This window comes from Salmo salar, chromosome 20 (genome assembly GCF_965601325.2).
Source record: "Salmo salar chromosome 20, fSalSal1, whole genome shotgun sequence".
Classification (NCBI taxonomy): Eukaryota; Metazoa; Chordata; class Actinopteri; order Salmoniformes; family Salmonidae; genus Salmo; species Salmo salar.
In genome coordinates, this window is record NC_138310.1 from 72573480 (window position 1) to 72593668 (window position 20189).

The 20189-nt window shown below is 45.4% G+C and overlaps 1 protein-coding gene across 1 annotated transcript in view; it reads left to right on the forward strand.

The window, feature by feature from the left end:
* Positions 1 to 2015: 2015 nt before the first annotated feature.
* LOC106581302 (chloride channel protein 2) overlaps positions 2016 to 20189 on the forward strand; it is a 265810-nt gene continuing 247636 nt past the window's right edge. Inside the window, exon 1 of the mRNA XM_045703912.2 lies at positions 2016 to 2528. Within this exon, the coding sequence (XP_045559868.1) occupies positions 2484 to 2528 (45 nt within the window). The 5' untranslated portion in view covers positions 2016 to 2483. The remainder of the gene's footprint in view (positions 2529 to 20189) is intronic.

A 20189-nucleotide genomic window follows, 5' to 3' on the forward strand; every position in this document is an offset into this window, starting at 1 on the left:
TTTGTAACATTCCCCTTAAGTCTTCCAGAGGTATTGAATTTCATAGCCCGTTTGGGACATTATAGGCACATTCATAACGTTTCTAATAAGTATTATAGAGGTTATAAATATCCGGTCGTTATACAGACATCATGAGAACATTAAAAACGTTCCTTGGTAGTCCATGAAAGGTTCTGAATATCATGTTATTTTGGAGATATCATAGGAATATTTCGTAACGTTACATTTAGAGCTATGGTTTGTCTTCATATAACGTTATAATCGGAATGATAGAAATACGTTTTGGAACGTCTTCTGTAAGTCAAGTGGTGGTACACTTGTAACGTTACAAGCGTACCACCACTTGACTTACAGAAGACGTTCCAAAATGTATAGGGCACCGCCCTATAGGACTCACAATCACAGCCGGTTGTGATACAGCCTGGAATCGAACCAGGTCTGTAGTGACGTCCTAGCACTGAGATGCAGTGCCTTAGAGCACTGCGCCACTTCATCTGGTCTGATGAAACCAAGATTGAACTCTTTGGCCTGAATGTCATGTGTCACATCTGGAGGAAACCTGGCACCATCCCTACGGTGAAGCATGGTGGAGGCAGCATCATGCTGTGGGGATGTTTTCAGCGGCAGGGACTGGGAGACTAGTCAGGATCGAGGGAAAGATGAACGGAGCAAAGTAGAGAGAGATCCTTGATGAAAACCTGCTCCAGAGCGCTCAAGACCAAAGGCTGGGGCGATGGTTCACCTTCTAAGAGGACAACGATGTCTTTGAGTGGCCCAGTCAGAGCCCGAACTTGAACCCGATGAAACATTTCTGGAGAGACCTGAAAATAGCTGTGCAGCGACGCTCCCCATCCAACCTGACAGAGCTTAGGGGGATCTGCAGAAAACAATGGCAGAAACTCCCCAAATACAGGTGTGCCAAGCTTGTAGCGTCATACCCAAGAAGACTTCAGGCTGTAATTGCTGCCAAAGCTGCTTCAACAAATTACTGAGTTAAGTATCTGAATACTTATGTAATGTGATATTTCTGTTTTTAATTTTGAATGCATTTGCAAAATGTCTAAAAACCTATTTTTCCTTTGTCATTATGGGGTATTGTGCGTAGATTGGTGAGGGGGGGGGGGGACAATTTAATCCATTTTAGAATAAGGCAGTAACGAAACACAATTTTGAAAAAGTCAAGGGGCCTGAATACTTTCCGAACGCATTGTATGTCTTGAAGGTGCTCAGAAATACGTAAAGTATGTTTCGTATGGCTCTGAGGCCAGGCTGCACTGGTACATGCTGGAACTATCACGTGTTCTGAGTGTTTCTCCATAATCTCCGAAGTGTTCTCCTTCAATTGATACCATGCCTATGTATACCCATCTCGTATTTGCTATGATCGTAGCATTTACATTTGTGTGTCCTTATAGGTAAAACGTCTTGAAGGCTATGAATGAATGAATGGATTAAGGATTTAGGATTGTGGTGGCAGTAACATTTCAGAGGAAGCTCTCACCAGAACATTGGATTCCTGAGTAACTGAGTCAAATTACAGGGTGTGGATTATTGTCCTTTTGGTTTGTGTTCCCAATTTAAATGTTATAAGCATTTGGATCTAATCACCTGGCCATGCAATCCAATGACACATTAGAAACGCTAAAAATAATGCTTACATAACATATTCCTATTTTCTAAACAATACATTATTGTGGGGTGGGGTTATTGAACTATAAACGAAGAAACGAATGAGCTTTTAACAGACTGATTTCTATCTTTTAATTTGAATGTGATTTACGTGCTCTGCAATAAAAACGAAATAGTACATTAGGACACCCCTAGAACGGTTTCTTCAGACACTCCCCTCGGAAGTTACCTGACCACTGAATCGGGTAATCTGCCCAATTAGCTGATTCGCTTTCCATACATCCACTTCTGTTGATCCTTCCACTTCTTTTGCCAAGCCCACTTTCAGACACTCCATGTATGACTCCACTGAATTGACATTCACGATACCTGGAAAATAAAACGGCTTTCAACACAGACACACCTGTATCTAAACAATTCAGAACAGCGTAGCAGAACAGAACAACAAAGTATCTTCCAGCGTTATATTTGAATAACAAAACGTCAAGGTGCAAGATTTAGCTAAATTTAAGCGGAACCTTGAACTTTCGCTGTTCATAAAACTTCAGAGGACAGACTGTACCATTTGAACGCGCTAGAGGGGCGTGTCGTACAACTCCAAGCCACACAAGTCCCTCCTCTGTGTGGATCCTGGAAGAGATTTGGGGATATAAAATGAAGGAACTCTGGCATTTTGCACTTTTGAGTTCATATCATGAACGTCATCAGCTTCATGCCACATTAATTAGACTCATAGTGTATTCTAATCACTCGAAAACAAGCGAGAGCGTTTGTGTCTCACTGCAACCTCAAAATAATTCCTCACCCGGTCTCTTTGGCACTTCTGCCTGTAGCGCGAACCTCACAGCGCAGCCATGGCCGGCGACGATCAGAGGGCGCTACAGTATGAACAAACTTTGGTAAGTTAACTTGTTGCCACTTCAACTTCACTTCATTACAAAGCGACAGCGGTGTGTGTTGTCCGTCTTTGCCTGTTTTAACGTCTAGAACGGGTTCAAAGTCTTGGGTTCGCACCTAGGGTAGCTGAGAAGCGCTCTACCCTGTTCTCTTTAAAGGAGTTGAGCCTTCCTCACCTAACGCCTGGGCTGGGTAGACTAAGTTTGGTAAAATGAGAGGTCACGACATGCTTATGACAGGTTTATTATTTCACTCAGACAGTTGGTCAAAGAAAGGGTATTTTAAAACTGCATGTACATATAGTAAAGACCGTTCTTGTCAGGCGCTATTTTGAAAACACATCTGGATTTGGCCAGAACAATTCTCTCTCTCGCTCTCTCCATCGCCAACGTTTAATGCATAGGCTACACTAGGTACATAGTAGGAGTAGTAGCGATCTAACGAGTAACCGTTATTCTCATCTTCAAACAAACAATACAGTAGTCAGTGCAGCTATGTGCCTAGTGCGATTGTGTGCGTGTGTTGCATCGACATGTTCGACCCAACAATGGGTGCCTTTATTGTTTCGTGGTGGTGGTGGTGGATGGAGAGGCATAATGCAAGGAGATTAACACGTTGAATATGAATATATTAATTCATGATGGCCTGTTCTAGGGAAGTGAGTGTCGATATCGTTTCGAAGAGGTTATTTGACACGTTCTCCTCTGGGCATGATAGGGGCTCAACGGGTGGTCCGCACCAGCACACCTGAGGCGAAATGTTTATTAATGGATGCCGCACATATCTGAGCCCTTTCCCCACTTGGTTTAAGCTATATAACCAGTGGAGTGCGTTGCCAGGGTGCACTGCTTTGAATAGAAATCAAATGCGTCCTTTGCTGCTGATTGGTATGGAAACCAACAACCCCCATACGCACTGTGGTCCACCTAGGCCTATTATATGGCTCCCGGATTGAATGAGTGAAGTGGATCGAGGGCACAAGTGGTTGTCAACCATGCTTGATGATGTTTCCCGTGAAATTTAACCATAACAGCGCAAACATATATTTAGCATAAAAGCACTGACAGGGGTAATTTTGGACCCCAAAATGATAATGATTGTAAACAGACAGTCAGTCAAGCAGTAACACTTTGTTTTATTAACATTTTGTAACACAGGTAAATGGTTTAAATTTCCCCAAAATAAGCATTTATTTGAAAATGTTCGCACTTTTATAGTCAACTTGTTGTGTTTCTGTGATACTCAAAGGCTGAGAAATGGTCAATTAAACTAATCTGACATACCGATATTTAGGCGCTGGTGCCATCAGACTTTTAGCTCCAACTTTGGAATTCAATGGGGTATCAACTTGTCAATTTAATTGACAATTGAGAATTTTTACGGACACATATGCAGTGGGTGTGAGACCTGATTAGGGCGTCCACTCATGCTGCTCAGAATGACAGAAATCACATTTAAATTATGGTAATTCATCTTAACAGAACATGCAACTCGAAGACGCGACGCATGCGTCCTTCTTACCGAATTCCAATGCGCACTTTGAAGAAGTTAGAACAACTGCCACATTTACTCTTCCTCAGCCAACAAGTCCAGTAACGAACAGCAAAATCACTAGCCTATCCCCCATAGTAAAGTTGACCTAGTCCATTGACCATCTTGTCGTTCTGTGCGAGAAATAAATAGCCTATTCCAAACAGACTCTGGGACAGTTGTGGGATGATAGATCCCAAAGTCCTACAACCAGTAGGCCTAGGCTACATCACCCAAATTCTTTTTAAAAAGCAATGTCTAAAACAGATCAGAACGTTTAGCTTAAAATATTGATAAACGATTATTTATTCACATTATAAGCGCAGCAATGCGCACAAGGCAGTAGGTTGAGCACAAATGTTTTCGTTCCATAATGCAATTGGAGGGAAACGCTGTTGTCAAAAGCACACATGCTAGCAGTTTCATGTGATAGAGATGAAAATATCCATTAGAAATTTAGAAATAGAGGAGATCTAAAGATGCCCCAACTAGCATGGGTTGCTAATATGACTAGGATTGTAGCTTTGGCTACTGGACAATGAAACGACGAAGTTGATTTGAAAACCAATGAGAGAAATAGGCTACTGGTTTCAATGGCATATGGAAGTCTACACTTTGCCCCCACGTTTCTGTGGTCGGATTTGACTTTGAAGCATGGTAAGACATGCATCATAATATGAAGTAAAATGTTCAGGTTTAAAACAATTATGTTTTCAAAATGCATACTGCCTCCAGCTCATTGCAAAGTGGTGTGACGTGCTGAAGCCTAACTACCGTTGCCTATATGCACTTGAATGTTGAATGGGAAGCATGCTTCAATTACCAGTTGAGAAATAAAAATAGCTCTTTTTAATCGTGGCCAACTGGTGATCAAAACTGTTTTTAACACCCGATCGAATTTATAATTGTTATGCAGTGACTGGGCTTATAGATGCACGTTTCACAATGGGCTATTTGAGAAGCTGTAGCTCTAACTGGCAAATTTTGGGCTTATAGGTTCTGTATTTGTATGCTGCGTTCGTGTGATAAACATAACGATTAACAAAAATACACACGCACCAATTTAATTCCAGTAATTATGCAAATTAGTGTATAGACCAACACGCATGACCGGTCAATTATATTTACATCATCTGGTTTTTCCGTCAATGAATAGGCTGAAAAGCATTATTTTGCAATGGGATTTATTTTCCGGGACAATTGGCCGGCTCCATTTTTATTTATCGGCTTAAAGAAAATGATCTGTCAAAAGCCGGCTATTACCGGCTAACGGAAACCCTGCAACTCAGTTCCAATTGCATTTGAAAGATGAGACTCTTGACTTGGTATGAAGACATCGACTGGAAGCTAAATGTGACCGACCGGCTCGATTCGGTCTTTTGTAGCAAAATGTGAAATGGTGTTTTTTACATTGGATAAAAGTAGAGACTCAAAGCTAGAAAATTGTATATCATACACTACAGTTGAGGAACAATGGGAAAGTAATTCTGCTTTGAAAGTTGATAAACTTGTAACCTCACTTTTGACAAAATGGCCTTTGAATGTTTCGGTACATCTACTGGAGAGCTCTTCTTTGTCTACACCCATTCAGCATCGTTCTAGCTCTTAAGCTTTAGCCCCACCCATCTCTTTAACCTCTTACATCTAGACGTTCCGCTAGCGGAACACCTGCTCCAATATCCAATGATAGGCGTAGCGCGAATTACAAATTCCTCAAAAATACAAAAACGTCAATTTTTCAAACATATGACTATTTCACAGCATTTTATAGACAAGACTCTCCTTTATCTAACCACACTGTCCGATTTCAAAAAGGCTTAACAGCGAAAGCAAAACATTAGATTATGTCAGCAGAGTACCCAGCCAGAAATAATCAGACACCCATTTTTCAAGCTAGCATATAATGTCACAAAAAACAAAACCACAGCTAAAAGCATCACTAACCTTTGATGATCTTCATCAGATGACACACCTAGGACATTATGTTATACAATATATGCATGTTTTGTTCAATCAAGTTCATATTTATATCAAAAACCAGCTTTTTACATTAGCATGTGACGTTCAGAACTAGCATAGTTCCGGTGAATTTACTAAATTACTCACGATAAACGTTCACAAAAAACATAACAATTATTTTAAGAATTATAGATACAGAACTCCTTTGTGCAATCGAGGTGTCCGATTTTAAAATAGCTTTTCGGTGAAAGCACATTTTGCAATATTCTGAGTAGATAGCCCAGCCATCACGGCTAGCTATTTAGACACCCACCAAGTTTAGCCCTGACCAAACTCCGATTTACTACTACAAAAGTTTGATTACCTTTGGTGTTCTTCGTCAGAATGCACTCCCAGGACTGCTACTTCAATAACAAATGTTGGTTTGGTTCAAAATAATCCATAGTTATATCCAAACAGCGGCGTTTTGTTCGTGCGTTCAAGACACTATCCGAAGTGTAAATAAGGGTCACGAGCATGGCGCATTTCGTGACAAAAGATTTGTAAATATTCCATTACCGTACTTCGAAGCATGTCAACCGCTGTTTAAAATCAATTTTTATGCCATTTTTCTCGTAAAAAAGCGATAATATTCCGACCGGGAATCTGCGTTTAGGTAAACAGACGAAAGAAAACAAAGCATGGGGTTGACTCGGGCACGCGCCTGAGTCTCACAGTACTGTGACCAGCCACTATCCAAACGCGCTACTTTTTTTCAGCCAGAGCCTGCAAAGCCACGATTCAGCTTTTTGCCGCCTTCTGAGAGCCCATGGGAGCCGTAGGAAGTGTCACGTAACAGCAGAGATCCCCTGTAATGGATAGAGATAATCAAGAAGGGCAAGAAATTGTCAGACAGGGCACTTCCTGCATGAAATCTTCTCAGGTTTTGGCCTGCCAAATGGGGCAGTCTGGTAGCTCGGGGCAGTCTGGCAGCTCGGGGCAGTCTGGCTGCTCTGGCAGCTCGGGGCAGTCTGGCAGCTCAGGGCAGTCTGGCAGCTCAGGGCAGTCTGGCAGCTCGGGGCAGTCTGGCCACTCTGGCAGCTCGGGGCAGTCTGGCCACTCTGGCAGCTCGGGGCAGTCTGGCCACTCTGGCAGCTCGGGGCAGTCTGGCCACTCTGGCAGCTCGGGGCAGTCTGGCCACTCTGACATCTCCGGGCAGTCTGGCCACTCTGGCAGCTCCTGACTAGTGGGTGGCTCTGGCGACTCTTCACTGACGGGCGGCTCTGGCGATTCCTCACTGACGGGCGGCACTGGTGACTGTTGACTGGCGGGCAGCTCTGGTGACTGTTGACTGGCGGGCAGCTCTGGTGACTGTTGACTGGCGGGCAGCTCTGGTGACTGTTGACTGGCGGGCAGCTCTGGTGACTGTTGACTGGCGGGCAGCTCTGGTGACTGTTGACTGGCGGGCAGCTCTGGTGACTGTTGACTGGCGGGCAGCTCTGGTGACTGTTGACTGGCGGGCAGCTCTGGTGACTGTTGACTGGCGGGCAGCTCTGGTGACTGTTGACTGGCGAGGCTGGGTTTACGCACTTGAAGCGTGGTGCTGGTACTGGGCGTACCAGATTGGGAACACGCACCTCCAGGCTAGTGCGGGGAGCGCTGCAAGTCCTGCTTCTCCCATCTCCTCATTGGTTTATAGAAGCAGGTACCCACGAGTGATTGAAAGACGAAATGTTTTGCCGGTTGTCGTGGTAATACAATGAAAGTGTAGATGCCAATCACCAAATAAGTTCAAAGATGAAAAAGCCTGGAAGGAGGAGAGATGACTAGAAACGATTCGGTTGGCCGTTTTATGTGTGGATTAATTGTCAGAGTAGAAGACCTTGTGCATTTCAGGTAAAATAACAACTCAATGTTTATATCCCAGGACAAATTAGCTAGCAACAGCAAGCTAGCTAAATAGGACAAATTAGCTAGCAAGTGCAAGCTAACTAGGTAAATTGCCATACATGTTTAATGCTTTTCGGCCTGTCCCCAAATTAATGTCATTGGTTCAGAGTTTGTTTTGATATTTTGACCTGCATGTCGTGATCGCGTTTGGTGTAGGGGGACAAAATACATTTATGCACGATAGCGCGTAATGGCGCATACGCGCAGCCGGTTTGGGTTCGTGTTACAAAGGATTACTTACACATACTGACCAGCTCAAATAGACAGAAACGTGCTGCATAGCAGACCAATCCGAACTCATCTCTCTGCATGTCCAGATTATTCATTATCTCAGCCAATCATGGGTAGCGGGAAGGTTGCTGACTTTTTCTATGGCTAAACCAACTAGGCTCATAATTTAACAATTTCATTCGTATTTATAGATGGCCTACAAGTTTGTTATTAAATCACATTAAAATTCACATGTTCCAGAAGGCATTTCTGCCCAAAAATGCATTTTACAACAAAAAAAGTTTACGTTCAAATGGCTTTTCTGTGAAGTAGTGACGCGCGACATATGCCTAGTTTCCTGAAACGAGTCACAAATATGTATTTACATTTGTATAGTGGCTGTCACGCCCCACAGGGGCCACATCTGGGGTCCATATCAACCTCTATGCCAAATGTGGTGCTTTTTATCACAGATTTTCAGTTTAGCCATGCACCACTAGTATTCAAAATATACTTTTTTTATTCCTCCATATTAACACAGAAATCACGGTAAATAGTTTTTTGTTGTTGTTGTCGGTAACTAATTGCATGACAGTCCTAACATTTCAGAAGGATAAAAATGGTTTCGAAATTGACATTTTTGACCCCTTGGGATAAAAATTTACCCCTGTCCGCGCTTTTAAGGTTAAAGTATCTCCGCTTAACTTTAAAGTATCTCGCTAATGTGTAATGGGCTACACATTAGCGCAGATACTTTAAATCAGGGGTTCTAAATCTTTTTCAGCCTGGGACCCAAATGAGAAATTCAGTGTTTTTTTCTGGGACCCAAGCTTAGGAACATATGCAACTATACGTAAATATTGGTACATTTCATTGCCCTTATGCCTAAAACAAATGCAATATAGACAAAAAGAAATAACAGTGAAATGAAATAGCAATGTATATAGCTAGTCATGTTTATTTTCCCCATTAAAAACATATCTGATGCATAACAGAACAGACACACAGGCTTTTTGATAGTGCAACCTTAAGTAACAGTACGGATGAAGATGAAAAATGACCAGGTCTACTGTACATCACACTGTAGAAATTGTTGAAAGAAAGTCTAGGTTGGAGCTGTTGCTGTTAAAATACAAGTCATAATTTTTTATTCTGAACTGGAATAAACTGATTGATCCAGGCTGTATCACATTTATCCGTGATTGGGAGTCCTATAGGGCGGCGCACAATAATCCCAGCGTTGTCCAGGTTTGACCGGGGTAGGCCGTCATTGTAAATAATGATTTGTTCTTAACTGACTTGCCTAGTTAAATAAAGGTTCAATTTAAATAAAAAACATATTTAAAAAAACAATCACACGGATGTAGACCAGATAACACACACAGTCCTAATGAGAGGTGTGTGGCTGGTTGAAGATTTCAACAAGTATGTCTATTCTGGGATCAGTTTTTAACAGTGTAACACTGAAGTCATGCTCAGCATTGACACTGTTTCTGTACTTGTTTTTTAAGTAATCCAGAGTTGAGAACCCTGACTGACATAGGTATGTGGTGCCAAACTGGACCAGAACATCTACTGCTTTCTCAGTCAGGCTGTCACGTCCTGGCCAGTATATAAGGTTAATTGTTTTGTAGTTTGGTCAGGGCGTGGCAGGGGGTATTTGTTTTATGTGGTTCGGGGTGGTGTGTTTTGTGTAAAGGGTGTTTGATTTAGTAATTCCGGGTTTTGGTTTATGTTTAGTATTCTATGGTTAGTCTAGGTTGTGTGTTTCTATGTTTGGTTGATTGGGGTTGGGACTCTCAGTTGAAGGCAGGTGTTGTCTATCTGCCTTTGATTGAGAGTTCCATATATTAGGGTGTGTTTGTATGTGTGATTTGTGGGTGATTATTCTGTGTATAGCCTTGTGCCTTACCAGACTGTTTATTTGTCGAGTGTTCGTGTTTTGTTATTTTGTATGGTCATTTTTTAGATTAATTAAAAATCAAGATGAGCATTCACGTACCTGCTGCGTTTTGGTCCTCATTCACCGACAACACCTGTGACAGAATCACCCACCACCAAAGGACCAAGCAGCAGAGGAAGGAGCAGACGGAGTTCGAGTTGGACTGGCGGGAGAAGTGGACTTGGGAGGAAGTTCTGGACGGGGCCGGACCCTGGCATCAGGCTGGGGATTATCGACGCCCGCAGTGGGAAATTGAGGCAGCCAAGGCAGAGAGGCGGTGGTACGAGGCAAAGTACGCGCTGAAGGAGAAGCACGAGAGGCACCCCCAAGAAAATTTTTTGGGGGGGCACACGGGTAGTTTGGCTAGGCGTAAGAAGAGCCGGAAGCCAGCTACTCGTGGTTATATGGAGGAGCGTATGGGGTGGAGAGCGCTATGTTTCGCTGAGGAGCGCACTATCTCACCCATACGCACGCACAGTCCGGTGCGCGTTATTCCAGCCCCTCGCAGGTGCCGTGCTAGAGCGGGCATCCAGCCTGGTAGGAGGATGCCTGCGCAGCGCATCTGGTCGCCGGTACGCCTCCGAGGACCAGGCTACCCAACTCCCGCTCTACGCACGGCTACCATCAGGCCCCTGCACAGCCCAGTCTGCCCTGTACGAGCACCCCGCTCGTACAGGGCTACTAGTTCCATCCAGCCAAGGCGGGTTGTGCAGGAGGTAAGATCTAGACCGGCTGTGCGCCTCCATAGCCCTGGGTTTCCAGCTCCTGTCTCTCGTGCGGACCCGGAAGTGCGTCAACCCAGTCCGACTCGTCCTGTTCCCGCTCCCCGCACTAGCCTGGAGGTGCGTGTACATAATCTGGTAAGCCCAGTACCAGCACCACGCACCAGGCTACAAGTGCGTCAACCCAGCCTCGCCAGTCAACAGTCTTCATCAGAGCTGCCCGCCAGTCAACAGTCTTCATCAGAGCTGCCCGCCAGTCAACAGTCATCGTCAGAGCTGCCCGCCAGTCAACAGTCATCGTCAGAGCTGCCCGCCAGTCAACAGTCATCGTCAGAGCTGCCCGCCAGTCAACAGTCATCGTCAGAGCTGCCCGCCAGTCAACAGTCATCGTCAGAGCTGCCCGCCAGTCAACAGTCATCGTCAGAGCTGCCCGCCAGTCAACAGTCATCGTCAGAGCTGCCCGCCAGTCAACAGTCATCGTCAGAGCTGCCCGCCAGTCAACAGTCATCGTCAGAGCTGCCCGCCAGTCAACAGTCATCGTCAGAGCTGCCCGCCAGTCAACAGTCGTCAGAGCTGCCCGCCAGTCAACAGTCGTCAGAGCTGCCCGCCAGTCAACAGTCGTCAGAGCTGCCCGCCAGTCAACAGTCGCCAGAGAGGTCAGACTGCGCTGAACTGCCGGAGTGGTCAGACTGCGCTGAACTGCCGGAGTGGCCAGACTGCGCTGAACTGCCGGAGTGGCCAGACTGCGCTGAACTGCCGGAGTGGCCAGACTGCGCTGAACTGCCGGAGTGGCCAGACTGCGCTGAACTGCCGGAGTGGCCAGACTGCGCTGAACTGCCGGAGTGGCCAGACTGCGCTGAACTGCCGGAGTGGCCAGACTGCGCTGAACTGCCGGAGTGGCCAGACTGCGCTGAACTGCCGGAGTGGCCAGACTGCGCTGAACTGCCGGAGTGGCCAGACTGCGCTGAACTGCCGGAGTGGCCAGACTGCGCTGAACTGCCGGAGTGGCCAGACTGCGCTGAACTGCCGGAGTGGCCAGACTGCGCTGAACTGCCGGAGTGGCCAGACTGCCCTGAACTGCCGGAGTGGCCAGACTGCCCTGAACTGCCGGAGTGGCCAGACTGCCCTGAACTGCCGGAGTGGCCAGACTGCCCTGAACTGCCGGAGTGGCCAGACTGCCCTGAACTGCCGGAGTGGCCAGACTGCCCTGAACTGCCGGAGTGGCCAGACTGCCCAGACTGTCCCGAATTGCCAGACTGCCCAGACTGTCCCGAATTGCCAGACTGCCCAGACTGTCCCGAATTGCCAGACTGCCCAGACTGTCCCGAATTGCCAGACTGCCCAGACTGTCCCGAATTGCCAGACTGCCCAGACTGTCCCGAATTGCCAGACTGCCCAGACTGTCCCGAATTGCCAGACTGCCCAGACTGTCCCGAATTGCCAGACTGCCCAGACTGTCCCGAATTGCCAGACTGCCCAGACTGTCCCGAATTGCCAGACTGCCCCGACTGCCCCCCGGCGATGCCAGAGTGGCCCGACAGCCTGGAACGGCCGGAGCCAGAGCCACCTCCAGAAATAGGTGGGTTGGGGAGGGGGGGTGTAGCACAGTGCCGTCGTTGACGGCAGCCACCCTCCCTTCCCTCCCTTTAGAAAAGGGGACTTTTTGTTGGTGTTGCTTGGGATTATTTTTTGTTAAGGTGCTTCTGGGGTAGCACCTTTAAGGGGGGGGTACTGTCACGTCCTGGCCAGTATATAAGGTTAATTGTTTTGTAGTTTGGTCAGGGCGTGGCAGGGGGTATTTGTTTTATGTGGTTCGGGGTGGTGTGTTTTGTGTAAAGGGTGTTTGATTTAGTAATTCCGGGTTTTGGTTTATGTTTAGTATTCTATGGTTAGTCTAGGTTGTGTGTTTCTATGTTTGGTTGATTGGGGTTGGGACTCTCAGTTGAAGGCAGGTGTTGTCTATCTGCCTTTGATTGAGAGTTCCATATATTAGGGTGTGTTTGTATGTGTGATTTGTGGGTGATTATTCTGTGTATAGCCTTGTGCCTTACCAGACTGTTTATTTGTCGAGTGTTCGTGTTTTGTTATTTTGTATGGTCATTTTTTAGATTAATTAAAAATCAAGATGAGCATTCACGTACCTGCTGCGTTTTGGTCCTCATTCACCGACAACAGCCGTGACACAGGCAGGAGACTGCTTCCTGCTGTAGATGAGCAACCCAGAACTGTGTGTGTGTGTGTGTGTTTGTGTTTGCCTCAAAAAGTATCTTGCTTCAATCAGTTTATTCCAGTTCAGAATAAAAATTATGACTTGTATTTTAACAGCAACGGTTCCAACCTAGACTTGTTTTCAACAATAATTTCTACAGTAAGATGTACAGTAGACCTGATCATTTTTCATCTTCATCTGTACTCTTACTTAGGGTTGCACTAACAGTAGCTAGCTAACTTTCTTTGCCTAACGTTAGCTATTGGCTGTGTACAAGGCCAGGGGATTGTTTGAAAGAGAAACTCACATATACTACTATGAGATAGTACTCCCTTATTTCTGCTTATCATCACCTTTTATAAAATGACAACAATGCCTTGCTAGCTGACTTACTTTTCCACTGTCAAAGCAATGTTTCTTGAAGCATTCTGCCCTGTTCAGAAATAATTCCCTGTGTATACATTCATGCTGTGGATGTTTGGTCAGGACGTGTCGTTATATGAATTTGTTCGTTTTGATTGACTCATTACTTAGCACTTCCCCACACAAAGCACATTGAGGGAGCTCCTCGTTAATTCTCAAAGTTTATATGAAAGAGAGAAACTCATTGGTGTATTGGCTTTTCATGACGATTGAGCCCAGTCAGAACTTGTTGCCAGCATGAGTCCATTTGGCGAGTGGGAATGACAAGTCAGTGGCTGACAGCGCATCATCTGCTGTTGAACGACAGCGCTGCAGCGTGTGTCGCGGAGTGATCTTCAAGATAACTCCAGAAAAAAGATCTGTAAACCGCGACGCACACAGGCATCTCCCTCTCCCACTCCACGTAGCTGCCAAACTGAGCAGAGAGCGCGCTGAACAGAGACTGCAGTTGCACTTAGCCAAATCAATTCATTAAATAATTATACATTTACTCTGACACGTCTCGACCCACCATTAACAGGTGCGCGACCCAAACCCATACTTTAAAAAAGGCTGCTTTAAATGTAAAGGGCCATTGAAGTGTGCAACTGTAACTTCTGAAAAGAACAGTTAGGCCTGTTTTTCTTCTATTTAAAGTTTATTTTTACTGAGACCTCCCCCTCGCTGTTAAGCTGTGTGTGTGTGTGTGAATGTGAGGGAGATTACACAATGAGCTGCCCTCTGATTCAGCGCTGGGCACTCTGTCACCCTTGCGGGGTCTCCAACAGGCTCTCTGTGAGCTCCAATCTCTGAGGAGGCACTGAACCGATTCATTTTCCAGTCTCTCTGTCTCTGTCTGTCTCTCTCTCTCTCTTTTTTCTCACTGACTTCCTCTCTCTATTCCCTGGTCTTTAGCTACACCGTGACACTGTTCCTTTGTGCCACATTGGCAGCGGCGGTGGTTGTGTGGGCATCGTATGTGGGGTAGAACTGAAAGAGACTACTGTAGCTATATCAGAAAGACTAGTTCCACACCAGCACACCACAACAAACAGCTATAAGAAGCAAACCAGCTGTCCCACTTACAGTACAACTCCAAAGTTTGGACACATTACTCATTCAAGGGTTTTTCTTTATTTTTACTATTTTCTACATTGTAGAATAATAGTGAAGACATCAAAAGTATGAAATAGCACATATCTTCTTGGTCAAATAGCCCTTACACAGCCTGGAGGTGTGTAGAGTCATTGTCCTATTGAAAAACAAATGATAGCCCCACTAAGGGCAAACCAGACGGGATGGCGTATCCCTGCAGAATGCTGTGGTAGCCATGCTGGTTAAGTGTGCCTTGAATTCTAAATAAATCACTGACAGTGTCACCAGCAATGCACCCCACACAATCACACCTCCTCCTCCATGCTTCACGTGGGAACCATAAATGCAGAGATCATCTGTTCACCTACTCTGCGTCTCACAAAGACACGTCGTTTGGAACAAATAATCTCAAATTTGGACTCATCAGACCAAAGTACAGATTTCCACCAGTCAAATGCCCATTGCTCATGTTTCTTGGCCCAAGCAAGTCTCTTATTCTTATTGGTGTCCTTTAGTAGTGTTTCTTTGCAGAAATTCGACCATGAAGGTCTGATTCACGCAGTCTCCTCTGACCAGTTGATGTTGAGATGTGACCTTTGTCTTAATGATGGACTGTTGTTTCACTTTGCTTATTTGAGCTGTTCTTGCCATAATATGGACTTGGTCTTTTACCAAATAGGGCTATCTTCTGTATACCAACCCTACCTTGTCACAACACAACTGATTTGCTCAAACGCATTAAGAAGGACAGAAATTCCACAAATGAACGTTTAACAAGGCACACTTGTTAATTGAAATGCATTCCAGGTGACTACCTCATGAAGCTGGTTGAGAGAATGCCAAGGGTGTGCAAAGCTGTCATCAAGGCAAAGTGTGGCTACTTTGAAGAATCTCAAATCTCAAATATATTTTGATTTGTGTAACACCTTTTTGGTTACTACATGATTCCATATATATTATTTCATAGTTTTGATGTCTTCACTATTATTCTACAATGTAGAAAATAGTAAAAATAAAGAAAAATACTGTAATAAGTAGGTATGTCAACTTTTAACTGGTGCTATACATTGGGCGTTGTATGTCACACTTTATGTAGTAAGACTTTGCTTATAAATTATTGTGAAGCAGCTATGATATAAATTCAATAAAGGAATGCTTATGAAGACTTTATGCGTGTTCTATATTCGTTTTGGTTCATTTAAAGTGGGACCATCACCGACAGAAGAAAATGGTGATAAACAGCAAAGGTTGGCCCTCAGCTGTCTACCCCTCCATTTAGTGCATGGTATTCTGCCACACTTATTTTCTGCCCCACCCCCCCCCCCTCCATCACCTTGTCTCTTTGAATTCCAGGTAACATCCCTCTCTATCCTCTTGTGGCTTCTCACACAGTCCACTCTCAATCTTCCTGTCTCCTCTCAGTCATACAAATGCGCGTGCGTGCGTGCACACACACACACACACACCACACACACACACACACACACACACACACACACACACACACACACCACACACACACACACACACACACACACACACACACACACACACACACACACTCCTCTCTCTCTGTCTTGCTCTCACACTGTCACTTTCACAGCAGATTTTATGATTCTTTGGCTCACTTTGACCTGCATCTTTTAATGGGACTATTGGTTAGCTCCAGCTCAGGCCCTGTCCATAAAGAATAAGTGGAAGTCCAAGCGGTCCGGCGTTCGGGATGAACGGGACAAATGGGGCATTAGTGGGTTTAGCCCGCAGGAGACGCAATGTCCCTGGACATCCCTAAATGTCTGTTGTCCTTCTCCGACCCCCCCTGTCTGTTTTCACACTGTATTCGGAAGTTCGCTATTCCGAAGTAGGCCACAGGGGACTACAGCGCTAGTGTTCTGAGGCCTGTGATTTTTTTATTTTGGAACGCTGTTACATTCTGCTCGTGTCATTACCCCTGCAACGCCCCCTCGTTCCCAGGAGTCTTAATTCATTGATTTTCCTGTTCTTTATTTCTCTCCTCCCTCGCTCCCTTCCTCTGTCCCTCGTTTACAGACAGCAGGTTGTCAGGGCCTGTTCTCTCTGGCTGGGTTTAATGGCTTGTTGTTATTGTGGGGCTCATGGCTCGACCTGGCAAATGGGCCGTGGTTGGGAGTGTGTGTGTGGGTTGGTGAGAGAGTATACTCCTGTGTGTGTGTGTGTGTGTGTGTGTGTGTGTGTGTGTGTGTGTGTGTGTGTGTGTGTGTGTGTGTGTGTGTGTGTGTGTGTGTGTGTGTGTGTGTGTACGTTCAGGTAATGAATCGTCACACAACCCTGTTAGAGGCTTAGAGCCTGATGGCTCATGGGTTGTGATGACTTGTCTTTATTTGTGTGCGTGTAGAGGAAGTTGTTCAGTGAGTCAGATAAGAGCTCTCAGAGCTGATAGATAGTTGTCTTTATTTGTGTGCGTGTAGAGGAAGTTGTTCAGTGAGTCAGATAAGAGCTCTCAGAGCTGATAGATAGTTGTCTTTATTTGTGTGCGTGTAGAGGAAGTTGTTCAGTGAGTCAGATAAGAGCTCTCAGAGCTGATAGATAGTTGTCTTTATTTGTGTGCGTGTAGAGGAAGTTGTTCAGTGAGTCAGATAAGAGCTCTCAGAGCTGATAGATAGTTGTCTTTATTTGTGTGCGTGTAGAGGAAACTGTTCAGTGAGTCAGATAAGAGCTCTCAGAGCTGATAGACAAGGCAGGACTGAGCCACAGGACACCCTTGGGCCACACTGACAGATGTTTGATCTTCTTTAGCGCTGAGCAATAGAGCTGTCGTATAGCTGTCTTATAACTTTCATAGCTATCACAAACTGACAGGCCATTTTGGAACTTTGCATGGCTGCAGATGTGGAGGAGGCAGGAGAGAGGTCATTGTGATTTGTACATGACTTGAATTCCGTTAATTCCATGAAACAACTTCTATGCTCGCTTCGAGGCAAGCAACACTGAAGCATGCATGAGAGTATTAGCTGTTCTGGACAACTGTGTGATCACGCTCTCCGCAGCTGATGTGAATAAGACCTTTAAACAGGTAAACATTCACAAGGCCGCAGGGCCAGACGCATTACCACAACGTGTACCCCCGAGCATGCGCTGGCCAACTGGCAAGTGTCTTCTCTGACATTTTCAACCTCTCCCTGACTGAGTCTGTAATACCAACATGAATTCAAGCAGACCACCATAGTCCCTGTTCCCAAGAACACTAAGGTAACCTGCCTAAATGACTACCGACCCGTAGCACTCACTTCTGTAGCCATGAAGTGCTTTGAAAGGCTGGTCATGGCTCACATCAACACCATTTTCCCAGAAACCCTAGACCTACTCCAATTTGCATTCCGCCCCAACAGATCCACAGATAATGCAATCTCTATTGCACTCTACACTGCCCTTTCCCACCTGGACAAAAGGAACACCTATGTGAGAACGCTATTAATTGACTACAGCTCAGCGTTCAACACCATAGTGCCCTCAAAGCTCATCACTAAGCTAAGGAACCTGGGACTAAACCCCTCCCTCTGCAACTGGATCCTGGACTTCCTGATGGGCCGCCCCCAGGTGGTAAGGGTAGGTAACAACACATCTGCCACGCTGATCCTCAATACTGGGGCCCCTCAGGGGTGCATGTGCAGTCCCCTCCTGTACTCCCTGTTCACTCATAACTGCATGGCCAGGCACGACTCCAACACCATCATTAAGTTTGCTGATGACACAACAGTGGTAGGCCTGATCACCGACAACTATGAGACAGCCTATAGGAAGGAGGTAACAGACCTGTCTGTGTGGTGCCATGATAATAACCTTTCCCTCAACGTGATCAAGACAAAAGAGATGATTGTGGACTACAGGAAAAGGAGGACCGAGCACGCCGCATTCTCAATGAAGGGGCTGTAGTGGAGCAGGTTGAGAGCTTCAAGTTCCTTGGTGTCCACATCACCAACAAACTATCATGGTCCAAGCACACCAAGACAATCGTGAAGAGGGCACCACAAAGCCTATTCCCCCCCAGGAGACTGAAAATATTTGGCATGGGTCCTCAGATCCTCAAAAAGTTCTACAGCTGCACCATCAAGAGCATCCTGACTGGTTGCATCACTGCCTGGTATGGCAACTGCCCGGCCTCCGACCACAAGGCACTACAGAGGGTAGTGCGTACGGCCCAGTACAACACTGGGGCCAAGCTTCCTGCCATCCAGGACCTCTACAGTTGAAGTCGGAAGTTTACATACACCTTAGCCAAATACATTTAAACTCAGTTTTTCACAATTCCTGACATTTAGTCCTAGTAAAAATTCCCTGTCGTAGGTCAGTTAGGATCACTACTTTATTTTAAGAATGTGAAATGTTAGAATAATAGTAGAGAGAATGATTTATTTCAGCTTTTATTTCTTCCATCACATTCCCAGTGGGTCAGAAGTTTACATACACTCAATTAGTATTTGGTAGCATTGCCTTTAAATTGTTTAACTTGGGTCAAATGTTTCGGGTAGCCAGCCTTCCACAAGCTTCCCACAATAAGTTGGGTGAATTTTGGCCCATTCCTCCTGACAGAGCTGGTGTAGTTGAGTCAGGTTTGTCGGCCTCCTTGCTCACACATGCATTTTCAGTACTGCCCACAAATTTTCTGTAGGATTGAAGTCAGGTCTTTGTGATGGCCACTCCAATACCTTGACTTTGTTGTCCTTAAGCCATTTACCACAACTTTGAAAATATGCTTGGGGTCATTGTCCATTTGGAAGACCCATTTGCGACCGAGCTTTAATTTCCAGACTGATGTCTTGAGATGTTGCTTCCATATATCCACATCATTTTCCTGCCTCATGATGCCATCTATTTTGTGAAGTGCACCGGTCTCTCTTGCAGCAAATGACCCCCACAACATGCTGCTTCCACCCCTGTGCTTCCCGGTTGGGATGGTGTTCTTCGGCTTGCAAACCTCCCCCTTTATCCTCCAAACATAACGATGATCATTATGGCCAAAAAGTTCTATTTTTGTTTCATCAGACCAGAGTACATTTCTCCAAAAAGTATGATCTTTGTCCCCATGTGCAGCTGCAAACCGTAGTCTGGCTTTTTTATGGCGGTTTTGGAGCAGTGGCTTCATCCTTGCTGAGCGGCCTTTCAGGTTATGTCGATATAGGACTCGTTTTACTGTGGATATAGATACTTTTGTACCTGTTTCCTCCAGCATCTTCACAAGGTCCTTTGCTGTTGTTCTGGGATTGATTTGCACTTTTCGCACCAAAGTACGTTCATCTCTAGGAGACAGAACGTGTCTCCTTCCTAAGCGGTACGACGGCTGCGTGGTCCCATGGTGTTTATACTTGCGTACTATTGTTTGTACAAATGAACGTGGTACCATCAGGCGTTTGGAAATTGCTCTCAAGGATGAACCAGACTTGTGGAGGTCTACACTTTTTTTCTGAGGTCTTGGCTGGTTTCTTTTGATTTTCCCGTGATGTCAAGCAAAGAGGCACTGAGTTTGAAGGTAGGCCTTGAAATACATCCACAGGTACACCTCCAATTGACTCAAATTATGTCAATTAGCCTATCAGAAGCTTCTAAAGCCATGACATAATTTTCCAAGCTGTTTAAAGGCACTGTCTATTTAGTGTATGTAAACTTCTGACCCACTGGAATTGTGAAA